This window comes from Nanorana parkeri, unplaced genomic scaffold (genome assembly GCF_000935625.1).
Source record: "Nanorana parkeri isolate BGI_ZX_2015 unplaced genomic scaffold, ASM93562v1 scaffold1622, whole genome shotgun sequence".
Lineage (NCBI taxonomy): Eukaryota > Metazoa > Chordata > Amphibia > Anura > Dicroglossidae > Nanorana > Nanorana parkeri.
Window position 1 is genome coordinate 180184 of NW_017307890.1, and position 15032 is coordinate 195215.

At 44.0% G+C, this 15032-nt stretch overlaps 1 protein-coding gene across 1 annotated transcript; it reads left to right on the forward strand.

The window, feature by feature from the left end:
• The first annotated feature begins 4661 nt into the window (after positions 1-4661).
• Positions 4662-7460, forward strand: LOC108799063 (olfactory receptor 10A6-like). Its single transcript, XM_018570881.1, has 3 exons — positions 4662-5431; positions 6712-6880; positions 7425-7460. The coding sequence occupies exons 1-3, from the start codon at positions 4662-4664 to the stop codon at positions 7458-7460; spliced, it is 975 nt and encodes a 324-aa protein (XP_018426383.1).
• Positions 7461-15032: the final 7572 nt, after the last annotated feature.

Here is a 15032-nt window from a genome sequence, read left to right on the forward strand (position 1 = left end):
CGTCATCTCAAGCTCCACCAGGTACGTGACAATCACACTCTGGTAGAACCCCACCTTCTCAAAGGTTGGAGGGAGAAGAACCAGTCCACACAGATTGTCTTTTTGTTGATTTTACTTGAAGATAGAAATAGAACAAAGTATACGTTTCAGCCACCCCCGGGTGGGATGACGGCACAATTCTTGTTACTTGCTTGGTATTACACGTTAGAGAGAGAGAGGTACATCAGCCCAGGTGCAGCCCAGAGTCACAAATTACTTCGGCCATAGGCCCACTGGCAAATATCGTCAGTCTTCTAGCACTTCACTATTCACCGGAATCCCATCCATTGTCAGTCCTAGCACGGTGGGTTTCCCCCTGTGGGGAAACTAGGGAATCTTTGTAGCTCTACATAGTCCTAGGCCTGGTCCTGTCCTTCCCATGGACCAGCCTATATTCAAGAAACAGTCTCTCTCCAGAGACTCTGCAGACAGTCCTAGACTTCTGCTCTCCTGTAATCTCTGCCTACTTCCCCCTCTCGGGCGCCCCCTATAAATCAACTCTCCTGGGACACAGAGTTTCCCCAGGCCAGAGCTGCATCTATCTCCAGGGCCCCATGGGGGCATCTAGTGGCCGTTGGCCATACTGCACCTACCTACAAGTTGAAGTTGTTATAGCTGCAAAGGGCGGAGCCAACCCAATACTGAACCCTATGGACTAAGACTGGGATGCCATTAAAGTTCATGTGCTTGGAAAGGCGTCCCAATACATTTTGCAATATAGTGTATTTGAAATCTACAATCTTTACACTGCACTGTCACAGGCCAGTTGAGTTCTGAAGGGGTTTTACAAATATTTTGAAATATAACCCATTCTGTATATGTGTGTTTGTTACATTTCCAGTCCACTAGATGATTTTTAGCATTTCAAAAAGCTGACTCTCAAACTGATGTGTGAGGCTCAGAGAGTGAATGCAAATGTTGGGACATTTTTTCTTCACTTCCTGTCTATTTGGCTGTTGTTGGACAGAAAGGGAAGTAGGGAAAATTTCCCATGTCCTATTTAATTGATGTCAGGCAGAAGAGGAAGTCCCAGGAAACCCAATGGTGCCAGGAAACCCAATGGTGGACACAGACAACCATTAAAATAAGCCTTCCGGTTCTACAGCCCTGTCAGAATTCTGTTGCTGTCTGTTGTGTATCCCCATCAGGGTCACAATGTCACACCGGAGAACCATAAAAAGCTCTGGAGAGCCTTGGGCCATGTCTGGGCATTGAGACACCTGACTTAAGGTGGCCATACACCTTACAACCATCACACGACTTTCGTTGTGCGATGGTTGTAAGGTGATTAAAATTACGACCTGCCCATCTTGGACAGGCAGATCGTACTTGCGATCATCAGCCCCTCCGCTGGGCTTACAATCATCTGCAATCATCTGTAAGGAGGGCTTACAGATGATTGCAATGGTGAGCGGGCAGTGTGCGCCTGCGCAACCTGGCCCGTGCGGTTTTCGTCTTGCGATCGCGCTACAAACCCACCAAAAATCACGCGATTTTCGGCGGGTTTTCTAGCATGCTCATAAGACGAAAGTTGTGCGACCTTACAGTATATGCGGTCGCACGCTGCACATACACCTGCCGATTATCGTACGATCACAGGATTACCTGCGATTATCGTACGATAATCGCCAGGTGTATGGGCAGCTTTACAAATGCCTTGCCAGACCCCACAGCTGAGCTGCATGACCTAATCCATTGTGATGGATTAGGTCTCTCACTAGCCACAGCTGATTACTCTCTCTCCTCAACTCCCACACTCCTCTCTGGGAGTTGAAAGCCTTTAGGCCTGGCTCACACCTGGGCGTTTTACAGCGCGTTCCTACGCTCTGTAAAACGCTCAACATGTGAAAACCAATGATTGCCTATGGGCGTGGTTCCCACCTGGGCGTTTTACAGCACGTAGGAACGCGCTGCAAAACGCCCTACGCCCAAAGAAGTACAGGAGCTTATTTGGGGCGTATTTGGCGCGCGTATCGATTGGGATACAGCCAGGTAGCCCTCGGAAACGCGCGTCTGTCGTGCGATTTTACCGCGATTCGCTGTAAAAAACGCGAGACAAACGCGCATATTCGATACGCCTAGGTGTGAACACAGCCTTAAACCCCTTCCTGGGGCAGGAAGGTTAAGCCTGTGGTGGCCCTTAAAGGGACCACAACCCGAACAGCAGGGAGATATATCTCCCATCCAGGACCCAGCCTTGCCGTCCTCTACACCATCTATAAAAACATATCACGTCATTGGAACTACCTAACTAAGCACACATGTAAATTATTGCATTTAGGGGGGAAAAAATTTGTAATAGAGGAATTTGCAGGAATAGTGTTGGCCAGAATTAGAGAAGAAAAAAAAATTGCGGATGCTTTTTCAGCTGATTGCAAAATGAGAAAACGGTGTGCTCTGGCAGTGGGGAAAGTGACTAGAATTCTGGGGTGCATGACTAGAGGGATTACCAGCAGGAGGAAGGAGGTCCTGATTTTGTCACCCAGGTCCCCACACAAATAGCTTGCCCGGTCTGGTCACACATCTGTGTCTAAAGGTCTTATTGCACAGCTTGCTTGGTTTTTCTTCCCAGCTTTCCATACAGATTACTTACCCCTTTTTTACCATCAAGATGTAGACAGCCTGCCCCAACTTTTGTTGCTCATGCTCCCCCACTAGAAAGTTTTCACCATCTTGCCACAACTCTGTCTTCAGTAGCGGGTTCCTCACTAAAGAGCTTTCCCCACTTAGGTAGCCCATGTGCACTTGTCTTGCCTTGCACGTTTATGTCCCCAATGTAGGACCTTCTGTCTCCTGATAATTAGTCCCTGCCAGACAGCTTGTCTTTAGCATACAAGTCCCCAGGACACCATGCCCAGTCTTTCCACCCAACTGCCTCCAGCAGCCAACTGCCCACTAAAAAGCTTACCTGCTTCTTGGCTTCTGGATGGCGGTTAGGTGCCACTCTCTTACAGACTGTTACCCCACTTATAGTGACTAATGACCATGCAAGTTGTATGGGGAATATAACTTGCATGATCTTGTTACACCTCTGTCTCTGAGAGTTAAGTCCCCAGTGGCCCTGATAGCGAGGATAATTTGCCACAAACTTGTGGCAGGGTTAAATTGTAATTCTTGTTAACTTGCTGCACACATTCCTGGCAAGTTGTAGACTTGCAGAACACTCGCAGCACAAGTTCTAGGCGACACTTTTTGAATTTGTAGCAAATTTGCTTGGCAGGTCTACAGCAAGAGTCCTGCAGGTCTCAGCAAGAGCTCTGCAAGTGTACAGCACTTCTGCAAAGCACGTTGATCTGGAGACTTGCTGTAATTGTACAACACAATTGTGAAGTGTGGCAAGTCTGCAATAGTTTAGCAAGTTATTTTCAAACTTGCAGCTCAATTGCTTGCTATCTGGGGGAATGCTTGCCCTCATTACTCAGGTCCCTGCACAGAAAACTTGCCTGATCTCTCTCCAGAAGTCTGCCAGATTTTCAAAAGCCTAAGTCCCCCATTAGGACAAATTTTGAGGCTTTTACCACTCAAGCCCCCCCTGGACAGCTCAGGTTTCCATATGGACATTTTGTCCCCTCTCGGGAAAGCTCTGCCTCTAGGAGCCAAGTCCCCCTAGAAGACAGACTTCCCCCTATCACCACCTAGGCCTTTGTGCGGTTAGCCAACTTATTCTCAGGATCCCTGTCTCTGGAAGAGTTATAAAAATACATATAAAGCATTGTTATAAAACTTCTGAACACCAAAATAACAGACATGTTCACCGACAAAAAATGTGTTTAGTTTAATTTCGTTTTGATTCGGAGCACATGTAGCAAAAGATAAAATTGGGTGCAGGTTCCCCAGGAGGAAGCCCAACCTCCTTAAAGGCACGGGGACACACAAGGGACCCCGCACATAACAACGGCAGCTAAGACCCCCCATGCGTCACTGCACCAAATCTTTTGCTTCATGTGCTCCCAGATGGAGACTCTCATAGGTTAGAGTTAGGACCACACTACCCAGAGGAGCCTTGACATGGCTGTGCAGCTTTCACATATTCTGCAGAAGACGTGTATCTAAAGCCTCTGTTTTAAACCTTAGCGGTGAGACAGGTTTTTTTTGCATGCTGGCTGGGGAGTGTGCTGGGAAACTTTTTGCTGTTGTACTGTATAAAGCCCTTCCATGTGCACCGCGCTTGAAAGCTGGTTATGAGTTGATGAGTGCGTTTGCCATTCGTTTTTTAAAACCATCATAGTTTTCTCTTGTACTAAGGTTCAGGAGGCCGAAGTGGCCATAGTATCTCAGTAGATTTGAAGATGTGCTGATTAACGTACCTAATTACTACAAATTAGCTTCTCACCAGCTGTAACAATCTGAACCTCCTGGGTAGCTGTGCAGCATCTCCTATCCCATGGGATTGACCTTTTCTACTTCCATGCAGAATCAATCCTGGTAAATAGTGTCTATAAATATAAGAAGTGCTTCCTTAATCTTCCATGGAGAGGCATGATGAATTCATGTTTCTGTTAGACCAGATCTAGCAGAATTTATTATTTTTTATTTTGTTATATTTTGGCAAAAAAATATAACAAAACAATTACATTGTAAGCCGGGTAGTATTCATAAAAAGAAACACCGTTATCTCAAAGATGGAAAACATCTCTATTGGTGGAAGTTTTGTTCTGTTGGGGCTCAGAGAGATGGAAAATTACAAATACATATATTCTGTGTTTTCTCTTGGACTTTACCTCATGATTATGGTCATAAGCTCCATGATTGTCTACATAACCTGGACAGAGGAAACCCTACATGAGCCCATGTACATCTTCATATGTAACTTGGTCCTCAACGTCATGCTTGGAGGCTCGTGTTTCCTCCCCAAGTTGACCATTGACTTGTTCTCTGGTTGCTCCACCATCTCGCTTCCTGCGTGCATTGCACAGGCGTTCTGCCTCCAGAGCTTTGCATCCGTTGAAGTATTTACCTTCACTGTCATGGCATATGACCGATATTTGGCTGTCAGCCACCCCTTGAGATACAACATTTTGATGACCAATGGAAAGGCTGTAAAGTCCACGTTCCTCATTTGGCTTTTGGTCATCTTAAGCAGAATTGTCGGGTCGGTATTAACTGTGCGGCTAACCCTGTGTGGCATAAACATCAACAATGTCTACTGTGAGACCATGTCCCTTATTCGCTTGGCTTGTGGAAGCACAGTAGCCAATGATATCTATGGGACCACATGGACATTGCTCATGGTCATTGTCTCCTTATCAGTTGTGATATATTGCTACATAAGGACATTTCTCATCTGTTTCAAGATCACAACGGACACTTCTCAGAAAGCCGTTCACACTCTAGTGACCCACATAATGGCATTCTCCATCTTTATGACCACTACCTTGTTTGTTGGTTTCAGGTACAGGTTAAACAGCGGTTCTCTCTCCACTGCCACACATGTGGTGATATCTATGATTGGTTTAACTGTCTCTGTCTCTCTAAACCCACTGATATACGGGATAAGGACTGAGGCTTTCAGAGTTAAAATTGTTCATAGTCTTCAGAAAATAAAAAAATCCATGCACTTGGACAATTTAAAATGACATGAATAATGTGAAACCTCGCGCCTATCAAGTCAAGCAGCAGCCGGAATCTGTGTGATCAGATATAATACAAAATTGACAATGAGAAAGCCGCGCTCTGCAAATTAAACTACAAAGTATCAGATACAACTGATGCTAGCCGTGAGACAATGTGATACAATGTAAAAAGAATATCAATGTCAATCAGAAGCTTATTTCTTACCAATGGAATGTGAGCAGTTTTTTAATAAAGTATATTATCTTTTTGAAAACCATCTGCACTTCCAGTTTCCACTTTTTTATTTGATGCATAGTCCATCTGCTCAACTCCTGAGGCCAATAATAGGAGTTTGTAACTGAGAGGAGAAAATCACCTGGAGGTGTTCGGCTTCAGGTGCTTCCTCTGCCTGGCTCTAATAGTGCATACAGACCCTGATAGGTCTCTACTAAAGGTGAGGTGCATTTCATAAGATTTCTCTGGTGACGGTCACAGGAGATTGAGATTACCTTTCATTAGACATTCGGATTCGGACAAACCGGCAAATCAGCGAAAATCTGTTGATTCGGCGGTTCGTCAGAATCCGATATAACAGACTTAATGCCCGAATATACTAAAACCATATTCGGGCATACATCAATTTGTTTTCCGAACATGCCAGCGGCTATATTGGCTGCCAGCGTGTTCTGTGCTTGTCCGCCGCCATCTTGGAGGCAGAGCGTATGATGTCACATGATGGTGACGTCACACGCTGAACGAGCAGTGGCCATATCGACCACCAGCGCGTTCTGCACATGTGCGCCGACATTTTGGAGCAGATCTTGGTATACACCAAGAAGGCCACGCCCACATGTTCGAGCACTCATAACAAACAATTAACAAACAAGAATCAGGTCAGTTACAAACAACAGCAGCACCGATATGAGTTGACCGAAGGAAAAAAGGCAGAAACAATATCTTTTGTAAATACGCCATTACACATGGAAAACATATAAATTAACAGCCAGAAGATGTCAGAACGTGAAGCAAGATCATGTTGCATCAACTATTGTGTTGGTAGAAGCTAACCAGGGACCCCAAATACGTTCAAATAGCTGATGCCTACCTCTCTGCTTGTAGGTTATTTTATAAAGGGGAAGAGAATGTAACGGCACCCGTCGGGGCCGTGCCGCTCCGGTCTTACCTCCTGCAGGGACAGCCGCTCTGCGTTCCACTGTGGAACGCGGAAGCCGCTCGACTTCCTGATTTGGGCGGCGTGAGTTCCACGGTGGAACACGGAAGCCGCTTGGTTCGGGCCGGCGCCACCTCCCACTTCATGGGACTATATAAGGCCACTGAAGAGGCAGCATGGCGTTCCACTATTGGAGTCAGAACGCCTGCTGCCTCCTGAACCTCCACACTGCTCCTACTGTGCCAAGGATCCCAGAGCCTGGAACGCCTCACCTTCACCCCTAAGGATCCACCACTGCTGCCACTCGCAGATACCAAACCGCAAGTACTGCTCCGGTTGGAGCCCTTCTCTGTTCAAGCCTCAATTGTGATATAGACTGCCTATGGGGAAAACTATCACCTGTGCATTTGGACCAACTGGCTTTTAGACGTTTTGCATGCTTTAGCTCTGCTTACAACTGTTATCATTATTTAATACAGACTCCAGTGTACTCCTTGAGAGACAGGTTATGAAGTAATAACCCTCTCCAGTATACCTTCGTTGATTCCATATGGCTGTGATGCTAGAATCTCAAACTCTCCGTTAAGACTGAGAGTGACACCTGAGATTCCTGCCTGAGAAGCCGTCTCCTCCTGACTTTTCACCTCATACTACTCCGCAGCTGCGATCCAAACCTTACTCCATCCGGCAGGCGTGACAGAGAATGATTTACAATGCGTTTCCAACAACTCAGGGAAGGAGCCTGTGGGCCATTCCACACCAAAAGAATAGCTTTCCTGGCATGAAAAAGGAGAATACGATGAAGACGTTGAGCCCCAGAGTCCAACATAAGCTGACCCAGCAATCCAAGGACAAAACGAGGATTGCACACATTGGTAAGGCCTAGATTAATCTCCAAAAATTCAGTAACTGCCGACCAGAAGGCACAAATAATTGAGCAGGACCAACAGGAGTGAAAAAAATCTGCTCTCTCTTCACACCGCTTAAAGCAGTGTGGAGAGAAGCTGAGGTCCATGGAACACAAGAGTGATGGGGTGTACTACACCTGATAGAAACATTTAATTTGTATAATTCTTTCCCTAGACACTATAAGAGAGGACATATATGTTTCTTCAAAATCATACCAGTCTTCAGGGTTCAGTTTTGAAAAGAAGATGCTGCCATTTCCACTTAATCTTATTAAATCTACAAAATCTAGTGACATCAATTCAGCATAGTAGGTGGAAATTAACTTAGAGGAGCTCTCCCTACGTAGCATTTTCTCAAGAGGGGATTGAGTTAGAGTTAAAGAAGCTGATCAAACTGACTACGGACTGCATGTAGTAGTTAAAAATACACCTGGAAAGAGGTGTGCCATAGCTCCAGCTCCTCCCTGAGTTGAGGAAAGGTGACAATTCAACCAGTCTTAAAAAGATGCTGAAAAAATGTAACACCAGCTGAGGTCCAAAAAGTAGCTGAGGGTAAGTTAAGGAATTCCTGAAAGACTGGATTCACCCAAAGAGGTGTGTACAGAGATAGGAACCAGTCAGCTGCATTCAACCATTTGAAAACATATTTAGGAATTTGAATCGTCATAAACAGAAGGGCAATGCCCTGTTAAGCGCCAGGAACCCCCCTATACAGGATATTATGCAAGGACTCAAAAGAGGTAAGTATTGCCGCCTCCATCACTGTACAGGCATTTCCTGCATCGGGGACCAACCAATCGTAAACCACTACCTGAGGACTGCCAAATAGTACAGATGAAAATTGGGAAAGGCAAGGCCTGCTTTGGAGCAAGGAAACTGCAACACCTCAAGAGCCACCCGGGTAAAGCATCCCTTCCAAAGGAAAAGATACGCAAATATAATTAATTTAATTAAAGTATTTTTGTGGGATGTCACAGGGTGAGTTAGCTAAAATATACAAAAGCTTTGGTAAAAAGATCATTTTTATAAGGTTATCTACTCATACGATCCAACGGCAAATCCATCCACTGTTTCGTTTTTAACTGGAGAGGATTCTTTACCGGGAGCAGACTATTGTCAATATAGGAAGAGAGAGGGAGCTGAAACTGAATACCCAGATGTTTAAATTTATGAGCCACTTGAAACAAAGATGAGGGGTGAATGTTGGAAATCATTATGGGTCCAAAGAGAAAAAAATATACTTATCCGAGTTGACTTTAAAACCAGAATAGAATTCAAATTGTTCCAGCAATTAAAGTAAGTGAGCAAAAGAGTTATTCGGGTTTGATAAGTAAATTAACATCAGCATAAAGTGATATAGGTTCCTCTAGCTTATGAAATAGCAGTCCCCGCACCAGAGGAGCTGTGCGGACCATGGCTGCGAGTGGTTCAAATGCCAGAACAAAAAGGATTGGGAACAATGGATACCCCTCCCTAGTCCCCCGGGATATACCAAAAGGAGGAGAAACGTCCCTATTAACTCGGATCCCCTCTACAAGAGAATTGTATAGCATCTTAATCCATCAGATCGAGTTAGGGCCAAAACCCGAACACATGGAGGACCCACAGTAAATATTCCACACTGTCAAATGCTTTATGAGTATCGAGGGAACAACAGCTCTACCTCTGGAATGGGGATAGTAAACAGTCTACAGATATTTAATCTGGTAGACTGGCCCGGCATTAAACCCGTCTGATCACTACCAATGAGATAAGATATATAATTGTTGATACGCATCACCAGAATTTTAGCCAAGACCTTAGTGTCCACATTGATAATGGATTAGGAATTGCATTTAGTGGCATCCCTACCAGGTTTCAAGAATTAGACTATGAGGGTTTCTTGCATAGTAGGTGGAAGAATGCCTAATGTAGACAGGATATCCAAGTTTGCTCCAGGTACTTCATCCCTATGCTTCCATGGTGGTGGGACTCTGGATACACCTTTTCATATCTGGTGCAGTGCCCAAAAGGATAAAAACTCTGGATATGGGTATATAACTTAATCAGGTCAGTATTAAATCTTACTATGACTCATAACCCTTGGGAAGCCGTACTTAATAGGTTTTACACCAATCTTCCTGGACTCGGCAAAAAAACGGCAACTTTCATCTTTTTGAGCACCCACCAAACCATTGCCCAAGCATGGAAGCAGCCAGCCCTATATTTTCTGGAGCTTAAACAAAGGGTCATGGGTATTATGGTACATGACAAGCTTTCGGCTATCCTGAATGATTCCCACTCTAATGTGGTCCCTGAACATGGATCAATCCACGCTCTCACTCCAAATATGCAGTCTGCGGAGTTGAGGGTCAAGGCTGATACCTGCGCATCCTACCTTCTACTCTTATCTTTATCCTCTGTCCCTTTCTGTCTTGCCCTACTCTTATAGGGCTCATTTACCATCCCTTCCATTTTTGTCCACACTGTTACTGGGTTGTTGTGGTTTAAAACTCTTCTATTTAACTCGCTGGTACCATCAGGCTTACCATAGCATGACTGTTCGCGTTGGGTTTGGCCATATACAGTCCTATGTTGGTTATATGTGCTGAGCGTTACCCTCTTTGTGTTGTTTTATAGATCCTAAATATGTGCCAGATAATCTAAAAGGTCAGTGTTACCCTCTCATCCAGCTCCTTGACATTTTTCCTAAGACCATCAGATGCACGAATATAGCCTGGGGCGGTGTTGGGGATACACCCCACCTCATCCCATCATGTGGTGGTGTTACTGACTCTGTTTTTGTTCATCTTAGATGTCTAGGTTACCACTAATGTTACTGGCATTTATTGTTATTTGTTTCCTAGTATTACTGTGTTCTTGTGTTGCTTTGACTATAACCAAAACAAAAACCCTTTGTAAAAAAAGCCACCCACGTGCAAAAAAAGTGACAAGTGCCGCTGCCATGTCCAAGTCTCAACAGCACCTCCACCTGTCCTCTTGTACACTCCGCCCTCTTGCAGAAATGAAACCGAAAAAAAGAAAAATGAAGTGAGTCAGGTATGAATGAGCAGCTTTCCACCTCTAAACAGTTCAACATGAACCAGCTGAATTGCTTTCTTGGAGCACGACAAATAGATCTGAGAGAGGAATGTCATAAACAAAGCTCTGCCTACGCCCTGACCTGGTCACCAAAAGTGCCTTACGGCATTATGATAAGTATTGCTAATGTTATGTCTCTCTTCAATAGAAGTACCTTATATATATTTACAGGAAATGTGTAAGGAACTTATAGTTATATTTATTCATTTAAGACACTTTGAAGCAAATGTTAACCATTCTATTTACAAGCTTATATGGATGGCCTCGGGGGCCCGATGAGAAATCCTAACTTTTTGGATGTATGCAATGCTGAGGATCTGAAATGTGAGTGCATTCCCCACATTGCATACATTGGGAAACGAAGAAGTCAGTAAAAAGAGTTTATTATGTTCTTTGTTACTATTAGTGTTATGTATTGTTATCTATACTATAGTACTATATTGCAGGAAAAAGAAAAAACAGTGCGCCTCTCTAGAGTAGAAGACTTTATTGAGTAAAAATCGTAAAACATTCAAGACAGGTACTCACAAGCAGCTGATGTTAAAATGCTTGTAATGCGCAAAAGATGGTTCCTATTACGAGTTCCGGAAGGATATCTTAAGGGTGATGAATGCCGGCCACCAGTGTTTCCAGAGATCAGCCTCTACAATGTTTCATTGATGAACGACGCTGCCATCGTAGAAAAAGAATTCTTCGACCAAAACGTAAAGATTTTTAATTTATCTCGTCTCAAAGCTGCAAAACAAAGAGGAAGAATGGATGGTAATGAACATCTTACAAGCCCAGTCTGATTTATTGACAGGTTGAGTAAATTAATACAACTACACTCTGAAACGGTAAGTAGCAGAGGACTTTACCGCGCCGTGGAACATGGTGAAGAGTGGCAACTATACAGCATGCACCTTGAGAAACATTAAAATTTGATAAAAAGCATGCTTGAGATTACGTTCTATTTCAACTCTCTTCAACTATCAGAACATGGATACAAAATCCGCAGGTGATGGGAAAGTTAAAATCTGTGCAATGTAAATCAATAAAAATGTTTAACTAAAAAGGTTTTGTCTGGTCACCTTTATTCTGTCATCTAGTCATTTGGAACTTGGAGAAAATTTGAGGGCAGCAGCAGATGCACAGCCTCCAGAACACAGGGGGCAAGCGCAGGTAACAGAGCAAGTCGTAGTCGAGGAAAAAAAGAGGACAGGGGTAAGCATCAGTTAGCCTCAGAGGGACCAAAATCAGAAGCAAAAAGTCGGAGGTTTGAGGACACCTACACTTCCACCCGTCATCTTGTACACTCCGCGCTTTTACTGAAATGAAAACTGAAAATAAAATCTGCCAGTTCTGGATGAGCCGCTTTCTGCCTCTAAACAGTTCACCGTGAGCCAGCTGAATTGCTTCTCTGAGCACGACAAATAGATCTGAGAAAGGAATGCCAGAAACAGAGCTCTGCCTATGCTACGTAGTAGTAGTAAAGCGTCTACACCTTTCATCAAAACGCCCATTTTCTGAAAGTGACCGGTGCCTCGCCCCCACATGCTGAACCTCAGCCCTTCCCACAGCACTATCCATTGCCAAAAGTGGGCTTCTACCCTTACTGTAAAAGAACTATGGCAAAGACAAAGGCGCGAGCCGTCAGACCGAGCAGCTCGCTGTCTTAAAACGAGGCGGTGAATTAGCTCTGCTCACTCAAACCGGTTAAACGTTTTTTTTTTTTCTTTAAGTACAGTGAAAATATCTTAGAAATGTATGTTATAACAATGATAAAAAAGAGCACTGGTAAAATGTAGAGAGCCTGGGATGTTGAACATAAAAGCCAAACAAAAGCAACATCATTTTTAAAATGTTTTAATAGAAACAAAATGATATGAATAAAAGTAATTGATACAAAACATATGGACGAAGCCACACGATTCCTTTACGGTTACCCAAAATGAATCTTACAAAATGTGTTACCATTACCGCACTGTGTCTTAAAAAAATGTGATAAATTGGACCAATACAAAAATGGCATTTGGAAGGCCTGAGTGAGGGAGGTAGTTTAATCAATGATGGCCTTCATTTAGCTGACATTGGCCATGCTATTCAAGGTTAGGCAATGAAGCTGCTTGGTAATCCTTTCATTGGATGGTGTGGCAGGATAAGGTGCATTGCAGCATAAGAACAGCTACCCCTTCCACCGGTTAGACACGGGAATACAAAAAAGCAATACTAACATTGGGGTGATGCCTGTTATTAGGAGAGCCTGTACGAAAAGACTTAGCTGACACAATCTAGTTATAATGGGAACCAGTATGACCTCCTACTTTCACACCCGTGTTCTGCTGTGTTTCACACTTTGTATCAGTCATTGTGTGGCCACCAGTGGTTGCAAACCAATGAGTACCGCCATCACCGCAAAGCTCAAAACGATGATTCCTAACATGAGTTCTGGAAGCAAATCTCCGAAGGGTGGTGAGTGCCAGCCACCAGAGCCTCCAGAGATCAGCCTCTACAATGTTTCATCGATGAACGACGCTGCCATTGTAGCAAAATAATTAATCGACCAAACCGTAAAGCTTCTTGATTTGCTCTACCCAGAGGTCCAGTACAAAGAGGCTACATTGAGGATGGTAATGAACATCTTACAAACCCAGTCTGATTCATTGACAGGTTGTGTAAATGAAGACAACCACCCTCTGAAACAGCAAGTAGTAGATGACTTCACCCCGCTGTGGAGCACGGTGAAGAGTTTCAAGTATACAGCTTGCACATGGAGAAACATTCAAGTTTTGATAACACGTATGTGTGACATCGCGTTCCATTTCAACTCTCGGATCAGAAAATGGATACAAATTCAGCGGATGATGGGAAAGTGAAAATCTGTGCAATGTAAATCAATAAAAACTAAAAGGTTTTGTCTGGTCACCTTTATTCTGTCATCTAATCATTTGGTATTTAGAGAACATTGATGGGGGCAGCAGCAGATGCGCAGTCACCACAACACTGGGCAAGTGCAGGCAACAGACCAAGTCGTAGTCAAGAAAAGGGGACTGGAGTTGGAAGAAGTTGGTCGGAAATGGTCAAAAGCATGGTCAGGTTTCGAGGACAAGCCATTTCAGCAATGGCTGGAAAGAAAAGTATTAAATCAACAGGCAAAATCATATTCAGTGAAATAGGCCAGGGCCAGCAGAAACAAGCAATAAAAGTACATGTAGAAAAAAGCCAGAGAGGTCAACGAAGAAGTGGGGCAGATAATACAGATGTAGATCGATGGAGGAGCCCTCCGCACACCTCACAGCAGTCCCGGCCAATAAGTAAAGTGGTGCTCGTAATGATAACCACGGATGGCGCCGTGCACGGATAGCGCCATGACATGTCTTTCTGCCTTGAGGAAGGGACCCTGCGTGGCCCCGAAACGTCGGCTTTTTGGATCACTGTGACGTCTTGTCCATTAAATGGACATATTCATCTTCATTTTTTTAGTGCTGGTGATTTGCTTCTTTGGGCAGATAATACAGACACCAATAGTTCAGACAGAGATACAGGACTGTATGTGGATCACAGAGCACAGCCTTACTGCTGAAAACCATGCAGCACAGAACTCAGTTTAAAAAATGCCCATTTGGCGCCAAAGTCAGCAGCAAGTGTGCACCCAAGCATGTGCCCTAAGGCAGGAATACTTGTGTGGAGACACGTGGTTGGCCAGCTTCAATCCTATGTAGAGAACTCCATGTTAGCACATGTGCACATGTGCAGATGCCCAGGCTGGTATGCGATTTCAAAGACTGACATAGACATCAGCACTAAGGCGGATTGCGCAAGTTTGTCATCCGTCGTACAAAAGCATGTGATGCCGTTAAGTGCTTTCATTTGTGACATGTTTCTGTTTCCTTTATCCCACACCTACATTTCTATTTTAAAAAAACAACCAAAATGCAGCAGCTTCAAGGATGCTTTACTACTAGCAGATGACTTCACCCCGGTGTGGAATATGGTGAAGAGTGGAAACTATACAGCAATATTTAAAACAATTTAAGACAGTGAATTACGGTTTTTTCAATTCAGTTACAACTTAGAGATTCTGATGTGTTTTTTGTTGTATCCTTCCTCCATTTACTTTTACTAAATACATTGAAGATTGTACCAGTTAATGCACAGCCGGAAAATAATGAGCAACAGATACAGCCTCTGTGTCCCATTGGGTCCCATTATTTGCTGCATACATGTGGACAAATCCCAGCTGAGAATATATCCAACTTCAACTCACTTATAAATACCTAGCTGAATGACAACATATGACT